Here is a 24,101-nt window from a genome sequence, read left to right as displayed (position 1 = left end):
CAGTCCCTATACATGTATGTATCTTTGCATTAATGTTTGCTTACGCCCACACACTGGCACATTTGTAGTTTTTCTTGAAATATCCATTTTCTGGCTTAGCTTTTTTAATCAGGAAATGAACTCATCAGGTAAGGCCTCTTTTGAGAAATGGACCGAGGTGTGTATCTCATTTACATTTATATGATTCTGATTCCTTCACTGGAATTAGAGTTTGTTTATATTCAGCCAGACGGATTTTTTTTTGCTCAAAGGTGTCTACGGAAAGACGTTTATGAAAATAAGAGTGCATCCATATCACAATCCATATTGACCTAGGAGGACTGTACGTTTTCTTGTTCCATCAAAATAATTTTATCAATCAAAATATAAAATTTTGCGCCAAGAGAAGAGAGCCCCCTCGCTCCATATTTGGTAGAGTGTTCTGTTTAAAATATAAATTCTTGGTTTCACACTTGGCAAGTGAGGAATTTAAACTGATCATATATAGTACCACCAGGGCATCACGTTCCTGGCGCAACGGTGCAATTTCTCATAAGACTGTCGAGAGTTCTTTTTCTTTGTTGGCATTGAAGATTATGTGGAGAAGACCTTACTAATTGTCATACAGTTAAATCGATTATTCATTTTCTTCCGGAAAAATTATTATTATCAAAGAAATCGAAATCGTTTTCCAACTTCAATTATTCAATCGTTGGGCTTTTCTTTTCTATCGAATTTCTGTTTTTGTTTACCAAAAAAATGTGTGAATGGTTTCTGATTGTGCCTAGTGGGTTTAGTATTTTGATGGGATTGGATTAGGGAATTTTAGGCGCACGCCCAAAAAAAAAACCTTACCGCCAGGCCCACAATTAATTTTTGATACAGTCGCATCCATAATTATTTAAAAATATTTAAAACGTACTGAAAGACTTTATTACCCTTCATCGTTTTTGGGCATAATTTTTTTTTCTTCTCCGCCGGTTTCTTTCCCTATTCCTCCTTAAAGAAATAAATCATTTAAAATCGATAATTCAAAGAAGTAAATCATTTTTTACTAAACCCTAGAATACATTTCAATAAAAATGGAAGAAACAGACGAAGAAGAAAAAATCAAGTAGAAGAAACAGAAAAAATGTTATGCATCTAAATTTTCCCTTATATTGTCTTATGCACTAAACAAAATGATGCAGAAGGCATTATGCACGTGCATAAAAATCCATAAATCAGAAAAGTGAAAAAAGTAATGCATAAGACAATATGCAGCTAAAACAAAATAATGCATAACCAGAAAAAGTGAGAAAAGTAATGCATAAGACATTATGCAGTTATGCTTATCATAAATCACTGCAGATGCAAAAAAATATGCATAACTAGTTATGCAGTACAAAGAAAATGTGCATAACAAGTTATGCAGTACAAAAAAAATGTGCATAACCAGTTATGCAGATGCATAACTTGTTATGTGGCACAAAAATAAATGTGCATAACTAGTTATGCAGTACATAGCTGAGATATCATCATCAGACATTGTCAAGTTCAATCCCAATGCTACACCAAGAGCTGCAAGGTGGGACTTTGCAGCAATGAAGAAAGCAATGCTCAAGAAGCATATTTCAAGCTTAGAGGTACTTGTTTATGAACCTTAAGAATGAATGTATATTTCAAGCATATGAAAGCAAACATGCAGAACTTCATAACTTATTATGCATAACTTGTTTAACTGCATAAAATACGAACATTGTTTAACTGCATAACATCTTATGCAGATCCAAAAATAACTGCATGACCTGTTATGCATTGTTTAGAGTATCTGCATAACTTGTTATTCATATAAGAAGTGTTATTGTTTCTGTTAAGCATTCCCTGCGTCACTTATTGTTTTAATGCATAACATCTTATGCAGATCCAACATTGACAGCATGACAAGTTATGCATTGTTTAGGTTATCTGCATAAGTAGTTATGCATATAAAAGGGTTTTTACGCCTTCCCTGCGTCACTTATTGTTTTAATGCATAACATCTTATGCAGATCCAACATTGACAGCATGACAAGTTATGCATTCTTTAGGTTATCTGCATAAGTAGGTATGCATATAAAAGGGTTTTTACGCCTTCCCTGCGTCACTTATTGTTTTAATGCATAACATCTTATGCAGATCCAACATTGACAGCATGACAAGTTATGCATTGTTTAGGTTATCTGCATAAGTAGTTATGCATATAAATTTTTTTTTACGCCTTCCCTGCGTCACTTATTGTTTAACTGCATAACATCTTATGCAGATCCAACATTGACAGCATGACCTATATAACAAAGGAAAATCCAACATTGACAGCATGACCTATCTCAGTTGAGAAAATGTTCATTCCAATGAACTATATAACAAAGAAAAATCCTGCTGGTACACATTGGACATTGTTAGAGTATGACTTTTCAGAGGGTGAGTGGAACTTCTATAACAGTGTTTCAAGATTTAAAGTTAAATGCAAGAATCAAGCTCTGATAATGGCAAAGGCTTGTATGCCTTATTTGATCAAAAGACATGACCAAATGAAGATATCTCCAGAAATTGTGGATATAAAGAGGGAACCTCTTATATACAAGGATATTATTTGCAAGAATGTTCCTGAACAAGGTCATCACCCAGACTGCCTCATATTTGTATGCTACTATATGAAGATGAGTATGAAATGTCAAGTCAGAGAGAAATGGCTGAAGTTGAAAAAGAAAGATGCAATAAAAAAAGCCAACAAGAAAAGAATAAGTCTGGTATTGAAAATGCTGACAGATCCGGTTAACAGTTGGAAGATAGATGCAAATAAAGACACCTGGGATGCAATTGCTCAGCAATATGATTAAGCTGTGTAATGTTATGCATAATGTGTTGGTATGAAGCATGTCTAAACAATTTATATCTTGTTAACTTTCGATTTTTTTATATATTTATATATCAATGCTTTTTCCAGTGCTTCTTATATATATGTGCTACAATCTTATTTCACAAAAATTAGAAAAACTGTACTATCATAATGGATAATAAGTTATGCATCTTCATAAAATAATGCATAACAATTTATGCATCTTCAAAATAATGCATAACAAGTTATGCATTTTCTATTATGCATTTAAGAATAAAAATGAATAACGTTATCTTATAAAAATGACGCATAACCCGTTATGCATCTTCATAAAAATAAATGCATAACTTACTATGCATCTTCAAGAAATAATACATAATAAGTTATGCATTAGATGCATCTTCAAAAATAAATGCATAACTTACTATGCATCTTCAAGAAATAATACATAATAAGTTATGCATTAGATGCATCTTCAAAAATAATGCATAACTTACTATGCAATAACATTATCTGATATAAGCAGAAATGAACAGTGAAAAAAGAATTATTTTTTTTCATAAAAACCAATACAAAATGAAAAAGTACTTGTTCATATCTCATACAGAAATTAAAATAAAGAAAAATTCTCTCCCTTAACTTCCCTTAGGCTGCTTCAGCGGCTTCTTGTAGCAGGTAGGCTTTGTGCAAGTTTGCTTGTTGTGATGACCAATCTCAAAACAATTACCACATCGAATAGATCTCCTTGGAGGATTCTCGTAACTGCTCAAATTTCTATTAGCTGGTGGTCTCCCAGGCGGCCTCCTAACATCAGGCACATCGATAATCTGATTACCTTCATAAACTTCGGGGCTTGTTGTAGTTTGGAATATGATGAATGGCATGGTTGTAGGTATTATTGAAGTATGAAGTAGTGAAATAAGGTTCAACAAAATCATATGGATTAGAACCAGACATTGTTATCGAAGCAAAAGCATGCACACATGGAAACCCATAGACGCGCCACCTCTGACAGGTACATGTCTTTATCTCAAGATTAACACAATGAGAACTCTCCCCGCCCTCCACTTCATAAACATGAGTATCAGACTGTATAAACATCCAGGTTAAACCCTCATCAATAAGAGCCTTCATCTTTACTTCATTCTTCGGTGTGAGAACTGTTATGAAACTTTTACCGGTATTTATCCTTTCTGACAACATCCTCATCACATCCTTCCTTATCTGATCCAGAAGAGCATTAGCAGGGAGCTTCTTATGTACCTTCATCCAACTATTGAAGGATTCAGCAAGAGTAGAAGATGTCCTTCCATACCTACAACCCTGAAAAAAGGCATTTGACCATCTCTCGGGAGGTATATCTTCAATATAGTTTGCAACCCAACCACAACCAAGACCCCTAATCGTAGCAATGGCATTTTGGAAGCCTTCAGGACTAAGAGCATATACATCAGCATGAAATGCATCAATAACGGCACCATACCTTTCGTCAGAAGCATTAATAGGTAAGTTCATCTTAAGATGATAATAGCAGAAACTATGGAAGGATCCAGGGAAAATAACTGGAATCGATCTCTTTAATCCTTCTGCACGATCGGATAAAAATGTGATTGGCCTTTGATCATGATCAACAACATTACTCAAATTCCTCATGAACCATTCCCAGTTATCATTATCTTCAGCAGGTACTAGGGCCATGGCTAGTGGAAAGAACCCTGTACAGCAAGAAAACATGGTTCAGGACTTAAAAAATTATAAAATCAAGCCAACGTATACATAAAGTATGTGCATCTAAATAAAATGATGCATAATGTCTTATGCATCTAAATAAGATGATGCATAATGTCTTATGCATCTAAAAAAATGATGCATAATGTCTTATGCATTATGCACGTGCATAAATTCCATAACAGAAAAGTGGAAATAGTAATGCATAAGGCATTATGCAGCTATAAAAAATGCATAATGTCTTATGTATCTAAACAAAACTGATACATAACCAGAAAAGTGAAAAGAGTAATGCATAAGATATTATGCATAAAACACTATGAAGCCAAAATAAATAATGCATGAAACATTATGCACATATATAAAAAGGATACATTATCAGAAAACTAACCATTTTCAGCATTGATACCGGTTGCAGCCATGAGGCATCCTCTAAATCTCCCTGTAAGAAAGGTAGCATCGACATAAATCATGGGACGAAGGTAACGTAACCACTGATGCATGCCTCGAAAGCAATAAAAATACGCACAAACTTATTTGAAGGTGCTTCAACTTCTAAATCAGTTAAACTATCCTTGTTCGATTCAATTTCATCCCTTGGAACTTGAAAATCAATACAACTCCCAGGATTTGTGCTGCGAATGGCATCTACATACCATACCAGATGCGAATACGAAATTGCATCATCACCAAATATATCCTCATACACTTTCTCTCTTCCATTGTAAGCTTGGTAGTATTTCATATTGATACCGTAACTATGTTTAAAGAACTTTTTCAAATCAGAAGCTTTGATACTCAGATCACTTCTGATTTCTTCCTTGATAAGACTAGAAACAAATTTACTGATGATCCTGTGGAAAAGACTTTGACATCCCACACCACAGTGATGACTGCTATAATATTTCTTAACCTTAAGCATCCTGTTTTCAACATCAACAGCACAAACCTTATACTCCCAAGGGCAATTTTCTTTAGAGCATTTTGCATAGAACCTGCTAGGTTCATTCTTAGTATATACAAGAACATACCCAGACTTTAGCTCGTATTTCTTCACTGCAATACGTACCTCTGCTACACCTCCAAAAAAAACTTTACTAACTTCACCAAGTAATTTATCCCAACCCTCAGTCCTAAGAACCTTGTTAACAGGGACAGAACCATCTTCAAGGAAATTCACCATAGCTTGTTCTGGTTCAGGTTCTATTAAATGCATACTTGATGAAGCTCTACTACGACTTATAGAACAATTGAAAGAATTGGAGACAACTTCTACAAGTAAATCAAAGCTCTTCTGACCTTTATAGTGGCAACGAGATACAAAACACTGAAGCAGAAAATCAGAATCAACTCGCAAAAACTTGCTTCCATCATTAAAAGAAAAACTGACATGATGAGGTAGTAAACGAGTCCACTTCAGGCAAACGGCTGTCTTCAAATTCTCCAGAGTTGAATTGACATCAACATGATGTGCTAAGAATTCACTGAAGTAGTGAATCACAGCTAGTGCACTAATAACAGGCATTTCACCCTGCAAAACACAAAAAGAGAAAAAATCAAACATATCTATCCTGCATGTTGCTTCTGAAAAAAAATTCTTACTCAAAATTAAAATATCAAATCAACAACAGCAAAGATCAAATTTAAAAAATCAAATCATATCTATCCTGCATAACATCTTAGGCAGATCCAAAATTAACTGCATCATTTGTTATGCATTGTTTAGAGTATCTGCATAACTTGTTATCCATCACTGATTATGCAGTAAAAACATCTATGCATAACGTTATGCATAACTGCTTATGCAGTAAGAGCAGCTATGCATAACTGCGTAACTTGTTATGCATAACTGGTTATGCAGAAAAAGAAACTATGCATAACTGCGTAGCTTATTATGCATAACTGCTTATGCAGTAAAAGCAGCTATGCTGAACTGCGTAGCTTATTATGCATAATTGGTTATGCAGTAACAGCAAACATGGTGAACTGCATAACTTATTATGCATAACTACTTATGCAGTTAAAATACAAACATTGTTTAACTGCATAACATCTTATGCAGATCCAAAAATAACTGCATGACCTTTTATGCATTATTTAGAGTATCTGCATAACTTGTTATGCATATAAAAATCCTTATTATATTGGTTAAGCATACCCTGCATCACACATTGTTTAGCTGCATAACATCTTATGCAGATCCAACATTGACTGCATGACAAGTTATGCATTGTTTAGAGTATCTGCATAACCTGTTATGCATATAAAGTTATGCCTTCCCTGATGAGTGTTATTAAATCATGTTACAGTTTTAGGAGAACTTTAGAGATGAGTACAGTGCAATGGAGTTGGAACTCTGTGAAATCGAAACTAAAAGATTGAATCGAAAAGATCTGCATTGATCGTAAATTCAAAAACAAGCTTAAAATATCTAAAAATCCATTCGAAAACCTAAATTAAACTCTGTAACTTAAAATAATAGATCATAATCTTAAAGAAACTAAAAGCTAGAATCGAATCAAGATTAAACAAGATCAGAATCAAAGTTAAACAAGATCAAAATCAAAGATAAAACGAACGAACCTGAGTTTCAATTTCAGATTATCTTTGCTAAGTAAATTGAATCTCTCAATCAGCTCCTTCGCAACTCTCGATAATTCAATACTTCAGCTCTCGCTCCGGCTCTATCTCAATCTCTCAGAACAAAATCTCAATACAAAATCTCAAAACTTAAAGTGAGGTTAAACTTGGAAATAAAATAAAAAGAAAACTGAATTTTGAAAATTTTAGGTGTCGGCAGAATTTATACGCCGATTTTGGGTGCGCGTGTGAACTTTTACACGCGTGGATTTGACAGTGGTGGAAGGTGAGAAAATGGGTGTGGCTGTAGTTTTCACATTGGATTAAAAGTTATAAATCAATCCAAGTTAACAAGTCGACTACTAATTTGGCACCCCTTGGATCTAAAACACACTCTTTGATAACCAAAGTCAGAAAGCTAGGCAATTGTGTAAGTTGCTGCCATATTATATTAGTCGTTGGACTCTCAAATGAGTTGAGTCTGTTTTATACCTTTTTTATTTTGCAAGTACTCTCACTGACTGACTCTCAAGTCTATTAATCTAATCATACTCCATTATATTTACAGACATCATAATTCCTGCTCATTGATGAACATGATACATGTTTCCGATTTTTATATGAGAGGATTCGTGGACACTCCCATACCATGCACATTACCATTCTTGATTTGGGTCATTTTTTTTATGAAATTCAAATAATAATGAATTAGATTTATCTTATAGTCTACATACTAAAGCCCACAATCTACCGTTCTTAAATTCAACCATTCTAATTTTCAAATTGATATTATCATGATTTATAAAGGGGATACCAATTCTACTAAGTGTTGATATCGTTTCATAAAAGACAAAAAAATCCCTACAACTGTAAGACTCTATGTTTATACAACTGTAAGACTCTATGTTTGTACCACCAGATTATTTTTTTTAAAAAGGTTGTTCAAGGTGTAGTTAACGACAGAATTACCACACGCCTCAAAAAAAAAGAAGGGTTGTTTGAGGTGTAATCAACGGGATATATTATTCCAGGATCATTACAAAAGCAAGATAAAACGTGCCCAATCTATGTTCATCAGTTTAATGGATCTCTCTCTATGTAATCACTAGATCTTTTTCTTTCTTTTTTCTGGCAAAGCTCACCTGAGAGATTTTACTGATTAAGCAAGCATTTAGGTGGTGAATATGTTTGAGTAATGAAATTAATATTTATGTTATAGCTGGATGTTTGTCATTCAATTAAAAGGTTTGTTAGTATTTGTGGCAAAAGATTCATTGATGCCCACAATACTGTAAAAGTATGGTGTTCAGTGACTTCAGTCTTGGCATTAATGTTTGTTCATGCCCACAATACTGTAAAAGTAAGTTCTATTTCGCGAAACGGCCGAGGTTGTCCCATTTTCAACAATTATATTTATATTAGAGCAAGTCTCATGATGGAAGAATTTCATCTTCCAAATTATATGTCACCTCAGCATTTAGGGTAAATCATGGAAGTCCATCTCTAATGATAGAATCCAGAGAAACGCCCATCTTTTTTGCGCTTGATTAGTCTACTGCCGACAATTTATTAATCTCGCCGACGTGTACAGCATGCAAAAGGTAAAACCAAAAAAATCGGAAACTTTAAAGTTGCAGATTCTTCGAGAATTCATTGAAAACCGTCCATTCAATAATTAATTGAATCAAAACCATAAACTTTATTTGGTGAGTTATATACTTTTGGAAAAACGCTGTTAGGATTTGCGTTCAACGTCATTCTTTATAGCGTTTTTTTGTTTTCTTGTGTCATATTTAGCGCTATTTTGAATGGCGTTGAGCGCCGATTACATTAGCATTTTCTTGGAATCCAAATTCTCTTCCACAAAATCATGGGACATGTCTTGGAAAAATTGTGGATGATGCATGTTTGGAAGTTATTAGAATTGACATTCCATACATTTTCTACACTTGGAATAGCTTGGATTCCACCATAAGACTTTCTCTTAGGATCATTCCGAGCTAGGGGTGCACAAACGTCGGTTCGGTGCGGTTACATGCCAAACCGTTCAACTAACCGTTGCCACTGCGGTTATCATTTTTGAAACCGTCACCGAACTGTATTTATATCGGTTCGGTTAAAAACCGATCCGATTCAGAACAGTTGAAACGGTTTTTCAGTCGGTTTTAACCGATGCCAATCATAAATCACTTCTACATGTTCTAATGAAGGGAAGAATAATTCTATAAGAAATTTGTTTACCATACACAAGGTAATCAGTTCTAATTGAACATTAATTTACAAATTCAAATTTAATTATTGATCATTATTAATTTTAACATCTGGATTTAAATCCAATATGTTATTCTCTTCCTCCTTTGCAGTCATCTTTCATTAACAACAACATCAAGTTCAACATTCAGATCAAAACCCAAGCTATTACTCATAGACTCCTTTGATTACTTGGACAATCTAAAAAAAAACACCATTATTCAAGATTAATACATGCATCCAGACATAAAACTAGGGTTTTCTATCAACTAAATTTAAGAAAAAAATCAAAAGTAACTATATCCATCACAGAAAAACATCCAGAGAAATATGCGGTTGTTCGATCGAATTAAGATGAAGGTTCTGCTGATGGTGTTCTTGGTGAATCATAGAGGTGGTGGTGCTATTGAGTCTTGATGGAGATGGAGGCGGCGATTATATGCTACTGGTGATGATGAAGGAGGCGACTGGAGAGACCCAGTCTGTGAGAGGAAGTGAAGAGAAATGAAAAATGAAGAAACTGCTTAGAATTTTAGGGTTTCCAGTTTATATAGTCTAGGTTTACTCTTTTTAGACGGTTAGGATTGATCAGAATAGAAATAAATCAAGGGCCAACAATAATCGATTTTTCGGTGCGGTTAGTGTGCGGTTATGGGTAGAACCGTTGACCAAACCGTAGATCTAACGGTTATTAAAATGAAAACCGTGACCGACCGTGGGATCATCGGTTCGGTGCGGTTACGGTTCGGTTGTTGCGGTTACGGTGCAGTTTGCGGTTACGGTTCGGTTAGTGTGCAACCCTATTCCGATCAGAGCCCATCGAAGAAAATAATTGACTATTCACCTTTTGACCGACCTTGGCAACAAGTTTAAAATTTTGGGATACAATGATTTGATAACTTGATAGTTTCAATGACAAGAAAATCAGTTGATCTTGCAAGGCATAAGGAAGCTTCTATAGCCGAGATAATTGACAATGGGAGGTGGAAATGTATTTCAAGAGGAGTTTGAGTGCAAATGAAAGACTGGAGTGGGATTTGTTGTGTCGTGACATCCCTATTTCAACTCTGGAAGATGGTGACGATGAGGTAATCATTTTTGAGGACTTTAGTTCCAATAGGTGTTATGAATTACTGTCAGGAAATCAAATCCCGTGTGATTTCAATAGACACCTTTGGAAGAGTACAATTCCAAACAAGGTAAGCTTTATACTATGGGCTTCTTTTCATGATTCTATTCCAACTAGAGATATATTGTCTCATAGATCTATCCAAATAGATAGCGCTGTGTGTGTGTTATGTGGAGGCGAAGAAGAAACCGCGGATCATATGTTTATGCATTGTTCTTTTTCTTTTATAGTTTGAGATTATTTCATCAAGGCCTTCAAGATCTCTTGGCCTTTGTCGAGGATGTTATTTCATTTGTTTGAAGCTTGGAATACGAACGTCCTTTTTGGAAGAGGTAAAGTGGTTTGGAAAATCATTCATTATGTTATTTGTCGGACTTTGTGGAAGGAGAGGAACGCGGGAGTTTTTGGGGGTCGTCAGAAAAGTAAATTATTAATGAGATCATTGATCTTGTTAAACAATTGGTTGTACTTTGGTCTTTTGATTCGGATACTTTTAATTTTGTTCCCCCAAACCTCATTTGGAGTGATTGGGAAGCACCCATGAATGAGTGAGTGACTTGATTGTATTGTATTCTATTTTTCTTTTAATATAATCTTTTTCTTCGGGAAAAATAAAAGTTTTATCTCCAAACTGTCTTCACATCTGACACTTACATCGGTGTTCTTTCAAAAGGATTTATCTCCAAAGTCGATCAAAAATGAAAAACCACGGCGTTTGGGAAAATAAAGCTCTCCATATTAGGTAAGACCGTAAGAGTGTCGGAAATATAAAAGTTTGGATTTTGATGAATTCAGACTGATCATGTCCACCACGCTCCTCGCACAAAGGTGCAATTTCTCATAAGTTTTTTTTTTTTTTTTTTTGCGTCGTTAAAGATTATGTGAAGTTCTAGATTGTGGAAACACTTTCTTTAAATCTATGGGGCTACTGATAAAATATTCTAATAAGATCTCAGGAACAGGCGTTATACGGAGAGGAGAGAGAATGTTCGGTTTTCGCTCAGCAGCAATGGTGGGAGGATCGTCTTCGCAACGGAACAAGGTAAGAGTTTTTGGATTCAGATCAACAAGGTAAGCAAGGTTCACAAGCTTCATCAAGATCATCAGGACAATCTAAGATTTGGGTTGCAGTTTTCAGTGGACACAAATCTTCAAATAAGATAGATATGAGTTCTAATGGTTCAGAAATGGAGGGTGATTGGCAAGTTGTTAAAAAGAAAAAAATAGGGGTTTTAGAATCTTTTGTTAATCAGGAAGTTATTGATTGTATCTTCAAATCTTTCATTCTTTCTCACAAATCAAATGGTATTCTTTTTGATGAAAAACCAGAAATACTAAAAAGATCAACAATATTCTTATCAGTTTCAAAGGAATAACTTGGATGAAGAACATTTTGAGAAAAGGATCTAAGAAGAGCTATTATGGTAGTTGGTACTGGATTTTTCACAGGGGAGATGAACATATATTATTTTCACGCAATCAAAAAAAATATGGAGAATTCTTTAGAGCAACTGTTTATTGTGAAGGTATCACACAAACAATGTGTTTTCTAGCAAAAGAATGAGATGCTAGATGGATATGTTTTGTCAATGGTTTTTCTAATATCACGTCAAAAAAAGATTTTTGTTTCTTCAAAGACGTCTGAAGTTTTTCGGAGGGAGACATTCAAACAATTGTTCATCCAGTTCAGCAAGTGGTTCATCCAGCTATTCAAACGGCTACCTCAAAAATCCATATCTGCAAATAAAGATTGGAGTCAGGTTGTAATCATCGAGACCTCTAAAAAAGTAGTTTCTTGGAACTCTATAGGTCTAGAGATTGGTAAAAGATTTCAAATCGAAACAGGCTTTAACATATTTCCTTTTAATCATAACAAGGTTTTTTTCTTTGTCACAAGTCAGAATAAGGATCATATGATTTCTAATGGGCTCTGGAATTACGAAGATATCTCAATTCATTTACTGCCTTGGTGGAATGCTTCTAATTCAGTGGCCTTAGATGAACTAAATTCAGGAGGTTCATGGGTGGAGTTACGTGGTGTGCCATTTAATCTAGTAGGAATTACTATTTAGTCCAATTTTTCATGACCCAGTTAATGGCTAGTCCACCCACGGAAAATATTTACTCGTTAGTCCAAAAACATGTTTTTGGACTAGATTATTTACTCGCTAGTCCAAAAACTTTGTGGAGATTATAAAGTGTATTTTCTAAATGCCTAAAACATCCTTACAGATCTAATTAGTATCAACATATTTAATATTACTACTAATATGATACTACATACTAATAGTATCAATATGGTCATACTACATATCAATATGTACTATATTAATAGTAAAAAGAATATGTTACTCGTAAATTAAGTAACTACTCTACTATACTAGTAGTAACATGTGTACTAGTAGACTAGTTTACTAGTAGTAACTAGTACTATACTAGTATACTAATAGTAACTAGTATTATACTACTAAACTAGTATACTAGTAACATATTAATATGTAATATCAATATATAACGTACTACATACTTATATGACACTACATACTAATATGACACTACATATTACATATGTTACTACATATTACATATGTATACTAGTTACATATGTTACTACATATTACATATGTATACTAGTATACTAGTAAACTAGTATTAAGTAACTACTCTACTATACTAGTAGTAACATGTGTATTAGTAGACTAGTTTACTAGTAGTAACTAGTGCTATACTAGTATACTAGTAGTACTAATAGTAACTAGTATACTAGTATACTAGTAACATATTAATATGTAATATCAATATATAACATACTACATACTAATATGACACTACATATTAATATGTAGTGTCAATATATAACATACTACATATTAATATGTAGTATCAATATTAATATGTAATATCAATATATAACATACCACATATTAATAATGTTACTACATATTAATATGTAGTGCCAATGTATAACATACTACATATTAATATGTAGTATCAGTATATAACATATTGATACTAGTAACATATGTTACTACATACTACATTTGTTCTATATATGTTACTACATATTTTACTACATACTACATATTAATACTAGTATACTAGTAGTTACTAGTATACTACTAGTTATTAGTTACTACATATTACATATGTTACTAAAATATGTTACTCGTAAATTAAGTAACTACTCTACTATACTAGTAGTAACATGTGTATTAGTAGACTAGTTTACTAGTAGTAACTAGTACTATACTAGTATACTAGTAGTACTAATAGTAACTAGTATTATACTAGTAAACTAGTATACTAGTATACTAGTAACATATTAATATGTAATATCAATATATAACATACTACATACTAATATGACACTACATATTACATATGTTACTAGTTACTACATATTACTAGTTACATATGTTACTACATATTACATATGTATACTAGTTACATATGTTACTACATATTACATATGTATACTAGTATACTAGTAAACTAGTATCAAGTAACTACTCTACTATACTAGTAGTAACATGTGTACTAGTAGACTAATTTACTAGTAGTAACTAGTATACTAGTAACATATTAATATGTAATATCAATATATAACATACTACATACTAATATGACACTACATATTAATATGTAGTGTCAATATATAACATACTACATATTAATATGTAGTATCAATATTAATATGTAATATCAATATATAACATACCACATATTAATAATGTTACTACATATTAATATGTAGTGCCAATGTATAACATACTACATATTAATATGTAGTATCAGTATATAACATATTAATAATAGTAACATATGTTACTACATACTACATTTGTTCTATATATGTTACTACATATTTTACTACATACTACATATTAATACTAGTATACTAGTAGTTACTAGTATACTGGTATACTACTAGTTATTAGTTACTACATATTACATATGTTACTAGTTACTACATATTACTAGTTACATATGTTACTACATATTACATATGTATACTAGTATACTAGTAAACTAGTATTAATACTAGTATATATGTTACTACATATTACATATGTTACTAACATACATAGTATATTATATGTTAGGGTTAGTAGAGTAATTTTACTCTTTTCAAATCTTTTTTGGACTAGGGAGTAAATGTTGTTTCCCGCTGGACTAGACACTAATCCGGATCGGGTTTAGCGGACTAAACAGGAAATCTCTCTATAATCTATGGAGTGAAAAGTTTTTACAATGATTTTTGTGCGAGATTTGGTGGTTTATTAGAAATCCATTCATCCACTTTAAATTGGGAAGATGCTTCAGCTATTCGTCTTAAAGTCAGAAGCTTTGATGGTATTTCTTATTCGATATTATGTCATTTTGGGGATTATTCTTTTCCAATGAAGATTTCTTCTTTACAGTTCAACAATGGCGAGATTGATGTTTCAAACAAAAACATCTGTGTTCAAAAGTTGGATTTGGCAATTAATGAGTTTACATCTAAGGAGTCAAATAAGAATATCTATATTAATGCTAATTGGCCGAAGATTACTAGATCGGTTTTACAACCACTGGATTCACGGAGAAGAGACTTGTTCAAAAAACTTTCTGATATTGAAAAAGGTAAGTCAATCGTAATTGGCTCTGAAAATTCAAATTCTGCAGTTACTCCAATTGCAAAAGTTGTTGGACTCGGTTCAAAGAATATCGGGTCGGGTTAGGATGACAACTCATCTAATGGGGTTTAATCAGCAACTAAGTCAGCACATTCAGATTCTGACTCGGACTCAGATAATTCAAATTCAAATCAGAATATTTTATCCACAACGGTCATATCACCAATCTTTCAAGATAAGAACGATGTTAACGAGTACATGAAAAATGCAATATTTATTCCTTATCTGTAGATGATTAACATGGATGGAAATTATGGATCAGTTAATTTTTCTTCAAATCAAATTGTTACCCAACAAAAACAGATTACAGATTTCAGTTTCTTTTGGAATACTACAGAGAAATGGAGCACTCTTAAAGGTAAAGTTGAACCTAATCTCATAAAAGAATTAATTTGAGACTGTTCTCTTTCAAATGATTTCTATTTGTCCAAAACTTGGAATTCATTTTAAAGGTTCTAAACAAGAAATTGATTATGCTATTATTCATCAGTTCAAATTACATCTTCTCAATTTTGATATGGCGAAACTGAAAGCATTTTAGGCTTTGGTTTTCTTAGATTGTGGGAGTTGTTGTGTATCTAATGGGTCAAAAAGTTATTCATTGTAATATCAGAGGGTAAACGATCTAAATAGAAGAGATATTGTTAAACAGAAAATTAAAGATTGGAAGCCATCCATTATCCTCTTACAGCAAACAAAGATTCAACAATGTACTGATCTTCTTGTGTGGCAATGCTGGGGTAAGAAATCTGTTCAGTGGCTAGATTCTCTTTCTCAAGACAGCTCTGGAGGCATCTTGTGTCTTTGGAACTCTGACAAGATTCAAGTCATGGATTCTCTCGTAGGCCCTTACTCAATCACTATTCACTGTAAAACAATTTATAACTCTTATATGCTCCTTGTGCCTCAAATACTGATGAATTGAAGTTATTTTGGAGGGAGATAGAAGAAGTAAGATGTTTATGGGGGTCATTTGTGGTGATTTTAATGAAATTTGATAAACTCATGAGAGATCTTCTGGTGGTGAGGAAACTGCAGGCATGAGAAAATTCAATAGCTTCATTTCTAAGCATCAATTAATTGATTTGCCTCTTATTGGTGCCACTTTTACCAGTACTAATAATCAGTCTCAATCCATTAGAAGCAGAATAGATAGAACTCTTATTTCTTCTTCCTGGGAAGTTATGCATCCTCAAGTTATTCAACAGTCCCTTACAAGACCTTGTTCTGATCACAATCCAATTGCCTTGCTCTATGATGGTGTGAAGCATGGTCCTTCTCCATTCCGCTGTGAGTATTTTTGGCTTTCTCATCCCGATTTTATCGATATTTTTAGCAATTTTTGGTCTTCTTTTGTTGTCTCTGGAAGTGCAGGTTTTTTCTTTTGCAAGAAACTACAACTTCTCAAACAAAAATTAAAAGAATTGAGTAAGATTGAATTTGGTAATTTTGAAAGAAAGGCTAGAAGAACTGGAGAATATTTTTGTTGATACCTTTATGATGTGGAGAATGCTAATAATGGCTTGACAGAACTTCAATGGGAGGAGAGATTGAAAGCTAGACAAGAGTATTGCAAGTTAATCATTGTTGGAGCTGATAAGTGGAGATGTAGATCAAGAGTAACTCATATTAAGGATTTTGAAAATAACACTAAATATTTTCACAGGATTGCAAATGACAGAAGAAGGAGAAGCTATATTGGTTCCATTAAGGTCAATGGGGTGCTTACTTCAGATGAGCAGGAAATCAAGAATGGAATTGTCTCTCACTTTCAACATATCTTTCAATCTCAAAATCAAAGAAATGTGTCTATGGAAGGTATGAATTTCTCTAAAATATCATATGAAATGTATGCTTGACTTGAGAGAGAAATTGATGAAATTGAATGTCTTGGAGCCATTAAATTGCTTGGACAAAATAAAGCTTCAGGACCTGATGGTTTTCCCATCAGTTTTTATTTTCTGTGTTGGGAGGTCTTAAAATTGGATTTCATGAATGTTGTTAAGGAATTGCATAACAAACATTTTCTTGATTGGAGGCTGAAAAACACTTTCTTAGTTTTAATTCCTAAAAAGGAAACTTTAGAAGAGATTAAAGACTTAAGACCTATAAGTCTGGTTCATGGTGCTTATAAAATAGTTTCTAAGATTATTGCTGAAAGGTTCAAACATTGTCTCCCTTCTATTATATCTCAAAATCAGACAACTTTCATAAAAAATGGATAAATTCTTGATGGTGTGTTGATAGCCAATGAATTAATTGACTCTAGAATTAGAAGTGGTAAACCTGGTATTCTTTGCAAAATTGATTTTGAGAAGGCGTTTGATCATGTTAATTGGGATTTTCTTGATGAAATGTTCTCTATGATGGGTTTTGGTTCTAAATAGAGGGCTTGGATTAGAAGATGTGTGGAATTCTCAAGATTTCAGTTCTCATCAATGGCAGTGCAGCTGGATATTTTAAAAGCAAAAAAGGAATTAGACAAGGTGATCCAAATTCACCTTTCTTATTCCTGTTAGTTGGTGAAGTTTCAAATTTTATGATCAAACAGCACAGGATCAAGGTATTCTTTCAGGTTTCAGGGTTAAGCCAGGTGGTTTAATAATTAGTCACTTTCAATTTGCAGATGACACTTCGGTCTCATGGATGCTGACGTTGAGCAGGTTAAAAATTTAAGACTTGTGTTACTTTCTTTTGAGTTACTCATTGGTTTGAAAATTAACTTTGCTAAGAGTCAAATTTATGGTGTTGGTTATGATGGTGATCTCTCCATTTTTTCTTCTATTTTGGGCTACTATCATGGTTCTCTTCCTACCACTTATCTTGGGCTGCCATTGGGTGATAAATGTGGAAGCATTGCTAAATGGGACAAAGTAATTGAAAGATTCACTGCTAAATTGGCTGGATGGAAAAAGCCTCTTTTATCTAGAGTTGGAAAAGTTACTCTTATTAATAGTGTCTTATCTAGTCTGCCCGTGTACTATATGTCATTGTTTGAAATGCCTAATTCTGTGATTCAGAGACTTTAAAAGCTTATGAGGTACTTTCTTTGGCATGATATTAAAGGAGGTAAGAAACTTCACTTGGTTAAATGGGATGTTCTTAGTAGGAGAAAGAAATTTGGCGGCTTGGGCATACAAAATTTAAATGAATAACCTCGCTTAATGTGATAAATGAATAACCTCGCTTAATGTATTAATGAATAAAAATAATTGGATCCTTCAAGGCACTATAGAAATATAAACGAATAATCACTGAATTATATATATAAATAAACCAAAATACATTATCAGAAAATTCTACATAAAAATATATGTTCTTCCACCCAAACCAAAATGCATCGTATCCTTAGTTTTATGCAATGCTTGCACAATTTATGGAATATTTTGCTCATGTTATAGAAAGTAATTTTTTAAAGTGACCATCGCTTGAAAAGCATCTTTAGATGACACATTTGGTACGACGCTATTATCATCTGGTTCAGGATCATTCTCATTATTTATTACTGACTCAATAATTTCTTCGTCTGTTGGAGACTCCATAACTGCATCATTCTCGTTAGGATAGTTCAAAAGATGTTCTACGTCCATCACATTTCTAAAATCTAAATTAGAAATGACACCAGTTAATTCAAAAGAAAATGAATGTTAATTGAATTATTGATAAGAATTTTGACCAATATTTCCTAGATATACTTGTATATTTTCTCCTATACAATTTAACTTCTTAATTAAGAAAATATTGTCTAAATGAATAAATATCGTTTATCGATAAACGAATGCATTTATCGATAAATAAATAACCCCGCTGAACGAATATTTTTTCTTCATCCCGAGAGCATTCATTTAAACTGTACTCCACTGTAAAAGGGTGAAGATTTCCATTTTAGAAAAGGGAGAATAAAGGTAGTAATTCCAAAACCCATCCCAGTTAATACGAGTAGGATCTTATGGAGGTTCACGAGAGTCTAATGGTTTCGTGCTAACAAATTAAAATTAGCACCAAACAATTACCGCATAACCATTGTATTTCTTTTCTTTTTTTTTACCTTTTTTCTCCACCAATTACTTTCCCTATGAGTATGCATTTTATTCTTTTCGTTTCACAACGGCATAACATCCGTTCCCCTCGCAACCATGGCGTTCATTCTATTGATAAGCACAAGCTTGTAAAATTTGTGAATCTGTTCCTTAAAAGACTCATTCTACAAACAATAAAGCTAGATAATAATTCTGTAGATTAAAACAATTTTTTATATTAATCGTTGGAACTCTCAAACGAGTTGACCTGGTCCATCTCTTTTCTATACTTTTGTTTTGCAAGTGGTATTTGATTGGCACATGGATTTTAATATTTTTCATTCATGCAACCCAATTAGCCTCGATACTGTTATTTCCTCCATCTGTTTTCGATCAAACTGGTTTGATGTATACGGTATCCCCATCTAATCTATGAATCCTTCCAACCTTATATAACAAATGCTCTAACTTCACCGACGTCATTATTCCTACATATCGATGAACATGATGCATGTGATGTCATATTTCCATCATACCGGGACAAAGGGCAACCTTTTAGAAAAATTGACCGGGACTAAGGGAAGCGGCCACTGGTTGTAGGGATGTACATGGTAATGGTAAAATGTTAAAATTGAACCGAACGGTCCGAACCAAACCGGTTAGAAGAAAACCAGAGGTTTGTATATCTCTAGTTTCTACCCTAGTAAAGTATATGTATGTAAGCTAGCTAATATTAGTTGTTAACCAAGAGTGATTTAGGTTTATGAGTTGGATTACATTTGAAATTTGTCAAGACCGCAAATATATATTTATTGCATATCTTAAGTGTTTTTGGATTTAGTAATTCATTGTTTTCTAAAGTAGCCTTGGTCATAACAATAAAAAGAGTGGAGCTTCTTCTTACAAACTCATACCTTGACACATTTCCTAACCATTTGTGTAGGTATCCAACACGTTGATAAATGAGAGTAACATAATTAGGTGAAATCTCTTGTGTTTCCGTCATTTAAAGTCTTCTATGGGATCTAGAAGCTTTTTATAGTACCATTGTTGGAAACTAAATCGTATTGTTACTTTAGTTTTGATTATTGGTTTGATTGACTAATGGTATAGTTATCCTTGATAGATCAAATTTTATTTTTTTCATGGTCTTGTACTTTTGATATAAGGTTACTCAAGTTTAATTGAGAATTGACTATTAAAGATTTAGTGATTCAAGATTTGTAGATAGAAGTTTTGATCAATCAACGTTAACAGACTCTATTATGTGTGTATTGATCATTAGTAGGACTCAAGTTTTTTGTGCAGGTTACTTTGAAGATTGAAATATTTTTTCTTTTTGCTATTATGATATTTGGATACTTCGTATACACTTGATTCTTGGGGAACTAAACAAGCTTTTTATTTCACAAACATCATACTTGTTGAAAGATCGAACAAACTATCTGTTGCTTCTCCTCATAGAATTGCGTTGGATAGATCTTGTTCACTGAGATAGATTATTTCATAATATTTTCCTTGGTTTGATCTTTGACCAAAATAAGTTTATATTTATTAAACGGGAGATCCTTTCTACTTAACTTTATATCTGATCATTACCGGATTTGAGAGATATATATACAAAAGTGAAATGTTTAACTGTTTGAGGTTGAAAACGGTTTCTGCTGATTTTGCTAATTTCGTGTATGGGTGAGAAACGAGTCTAAACCCTAAACAATGTACTGCAAGGGAGTACTTTATATTCGAGAGATCAATCTGTAAAAATCCGGCCTAAACCAAGAAATGGCCGTTCCAGACTTGCTTCAGTCACAAAGTGAAAGGAGAAGGGTTGGTCTTGGGGAGGGAAGCGATGAGAGTGTTGAGACTAGAATAGTTGATTCTGGAAGAGTGGTTGTTTTACGACTTGTATCAGAAAGTTAAATGATAGCAATGTGGAAAGCTAACATGTGATTTCTGAGTGTTGTCTTCTCGTGACCAAAACTTGTTGTTTGGTGGAAATAAGTGAGACCTATTTATACAACTCGTACCCTGGCCTCGTAAAAAGTGGAAACGGTTGAGTAATTGAAGAGAACGGTAACGGGTAACGCCTGGAATTGATGTTTCCATAATGAAGGATACGTTTCACCATTATTTCCTGTCATTACTAACCGCCTTACTCTTATGAAACTTTCTTGTAACGGGCGTATTACACGCCGCATGTTGTGAACCTCCATACCGATACCCTGATGAGCATCCCCCAGTTTGTGACATGTCTTGATGTCTCGAGTGTTTTCGTGGAAAACATGTAGCATGTTGCCATTGTTTGGCAAGTTAAAATTGAGAGGCTTTCCGGTTCGATGGTGACCTTCGACGGGCGAGATTTTGCATTATGAGAGGAAGGGTAGTCGTTGATTGTGGCTACCTTCCGTTGGTAGACAGTTTCGTGTCCACGGTGCTGGCATGGCTTACGCATGCTCTTTGGCGTGGCCAATTAGGGTGTCGTGACCAAAGAGTTGGAAGCGTAGACAAAGGTTTTCCACAAGTCGTGTGGTTTGGCGGCAAGCTTGTACGGCTGAGATCTGTGTCTCAGGAGGAGGGTAGTTGTTGATTGTTGCAACCCTCCGTTTGACAACCAGCGGCATGGAGGCATGGCCGGCATGGCTCGTGCATGCTCTTGGCGTGGCCAAATTAGGGTTTGGCGCAAACTACAGAATTTTGGCATCACAGCCAAGAGGTTGCCACAAATTGTTTGGTTTGGTGGCAAGCTTGTACGGCTGAGATTTGCATCTCAGAAGGAAGGGTAGCCGTTGATTATTGCAACCCTCCGTTTGGATGCCAGCGGTATGGAGGAATGGACGGCATGGCTTTGGCATGTTTTAGGCGTGACCAAAGCATAAACCGTAGAATTTGGCATTGGGCCAGAAGTTGCCACGCGTTTGGTGGCGAACTTGTACGGTTGAGATTTGTATCTCAGAAGAAAGGGTAGCCGTTGATTGTTGCAACCCTCCATTTGGCAGCCAGCGACATGTAGGCATGGCCGACATGTTTTAGGCGCGGCCAAATTAGGGTTTTAGTATAAACCGTGGAATTTGGCATTGGGCCAGAAGTTGCCATGTGTTTGGTGGCGAACTTGTACGGCTGATATTTGCATCTCAGAGGGAAGGGTAGACGCTGATTATTGCAACCCTTCGTTTGGCATCCAGCGGCATGGAGGCATGTCTTTGGCATGCCGTTGGCACGGCGGTGCGTCTGGCATGGTTGGGCCTTTGGCGTGTGAGGTGTGTCTCGCGTGGTTGGCATGCCGTTGGCATGGTGGTGCGACTGGCATGGTTGGCATGCCTTTGGCGTGGAGGTGTGGCTGGCATGGTTGGTATGTCGTTGGCACGGTGGTGCGGCTGGCATGGTTTGCATGCCTTTGGCGCGGAGATATGGCTGGCATGCCGTTGACACGGTGGTGCGGTTGGCATTGTTGGCATGCCTTTGGCGCGGAGGTGTGGATGGCATGCCGTTGACACGGTGGTACGGCTGGCATGCCTTTGGCACGGAGGTGTGGATGGCATGGTTGGCATGTCGTTGGCACGGAGGTGCGGCTGACATGGTTGGCATGCCTTTGGCGCGAAGATGTGACTGGCATGGTTGGCATGTCGTTGGCACGGTGGTGCGGCTAGCGTGCCTTTGGTGCGGAGGTGTGGCTGGCATGGCACGAAGATGCGGCTGGCATGGTTGGCATGCCTTTGGCGCGGAGGTGTGGCTGGAATGGTTGGCATGCCGTTGTCACGGTGGTACAGCTAGCATGGTTGGCATGCCTTTGGCGCAGGGGTGTGGTTGGCATGCCGTTGGCACACTTGGCTAGCATGCGTGGCTGGCATGTGCGGAGACAATGCCAGTCGATACTTGAGGGTTCTGTCGTGGAACATAGTGTATATATATATTAAAAAAAAGGTACCCTAGTAAATTTCTTGTACACGTATTGAAAGGATCAATAAATGCGCTAGTGGAGATATTGGTACTCACGGCTCTGTTTCCTTACAGAGCGATGTCACGTCATACTAAGGTTTTACGATTTTAACCCCATGCTAAAAACCACCATCAACATTAAGTCTCATGCTTAGCTCGGAATAGGAGCGTTGTTGTGAGGTAAGCATAAGATGGCGACAGACAAGTCATAAAAAGATGGTCAGGAAGATCCGTCTAACCTTTTTCGGAGGAAAGGAACATCTGCGATTCCCATGTTGGTGGCTTTGCGCGTATTTGGCTCGGTGGGGAGCCACTTATATTTCTTGGTGTGAAGTGAGCCGCTGGCGTTGCTCGGCTTGGAATGAAGCCGTTAGAGTTGTAATGGGTTGGAGTGAGCCATTATCATAGGTCGTCTTGGGATTGAGCCGTTAGCATCGGTCGGCTTGGGATGGAGCTGTTAGCATCAGTCGGCTTGGAATGGAGACGTTATCATTGGATTGGCTTGGAATGAGCCGTTAGCATTGACCTGGCGGGACGTTGGCATAGACTTTGCGTGCTGAGCTGCCGGAATGGCGTGGTGTGGGCGCTGGCTTGGTGTGGCGTGGGAGTTGGCATGGCGTGGGTACTGGCTTGGTGTGGATGCTGGCTCGGTGTGGCATGGGAGATGGATGGACGTGGCGTGTGCACTTGGCACTGCTCAGCTTGGACGCGGACTGTTGGAAACGTGTAGCTTTCCATCGCGGACCCGGTTGCCTCTTTCCATGCGTGACTCAAATAGGGAAACCTTTCCTTATTCAAATTCCAAAAGTGTCACGCCTATTAAGGGGGTTAGCTCTCCTTTTTATCTCGTATTTTTGTTCTCACGTCCTGATGTTAGCAGTAGAGCAATATCGATAAAGTGAGCGAGCATTTTCCAGGAATGTACTCCATCGTTTCTCTTTTAG

At 35.4% G+C, this 24,101-nt stretch overlaps 1 protein-coding gene across 1 annotated transcript; it reads left to right on the top strand.

Annotated features, from left to right (window-relative positions):
- Positions 1-17,606: 17,606 nt before the first annotated feature.
- Positions 17,607-18,231, top strand: LOC113351176. The gene is made up of 2 exons (XM_026595210.1): positions 17,607-17,765; positions 17,866-18,231. The coding sequence occupies exons 1-2, from the start codon at positions 17,607-17,609 to the stop codon at positions 18,229-18,231; spliced, it is 525 nt and encodes a 174-aa protein (XP_026450995.1).
- The last annotated feature ends 5,870 nt before the right edge of the window (positions 18,232-24,101 follow it).

The sequence above is a fragment of the Papaver somniferum genome, chromosome 2 (genome assembly GCF_003573695.1).
Source record: "Papaver somniferum cultivar HN1 chromosome 2, ASM357369v1, whole genome shotgun sequence".
Taxonomy (NCBI): domain Eukaryota; kingdom Viridiplantae; phylum Streptophyta; class Magnoliopsida; order Ranunculales; family Papaveraceae; genus Papaver; species Papaver somniferum.
This window is presented reverse-complemented; position numbering and strand designations above follow the sequence as displayed.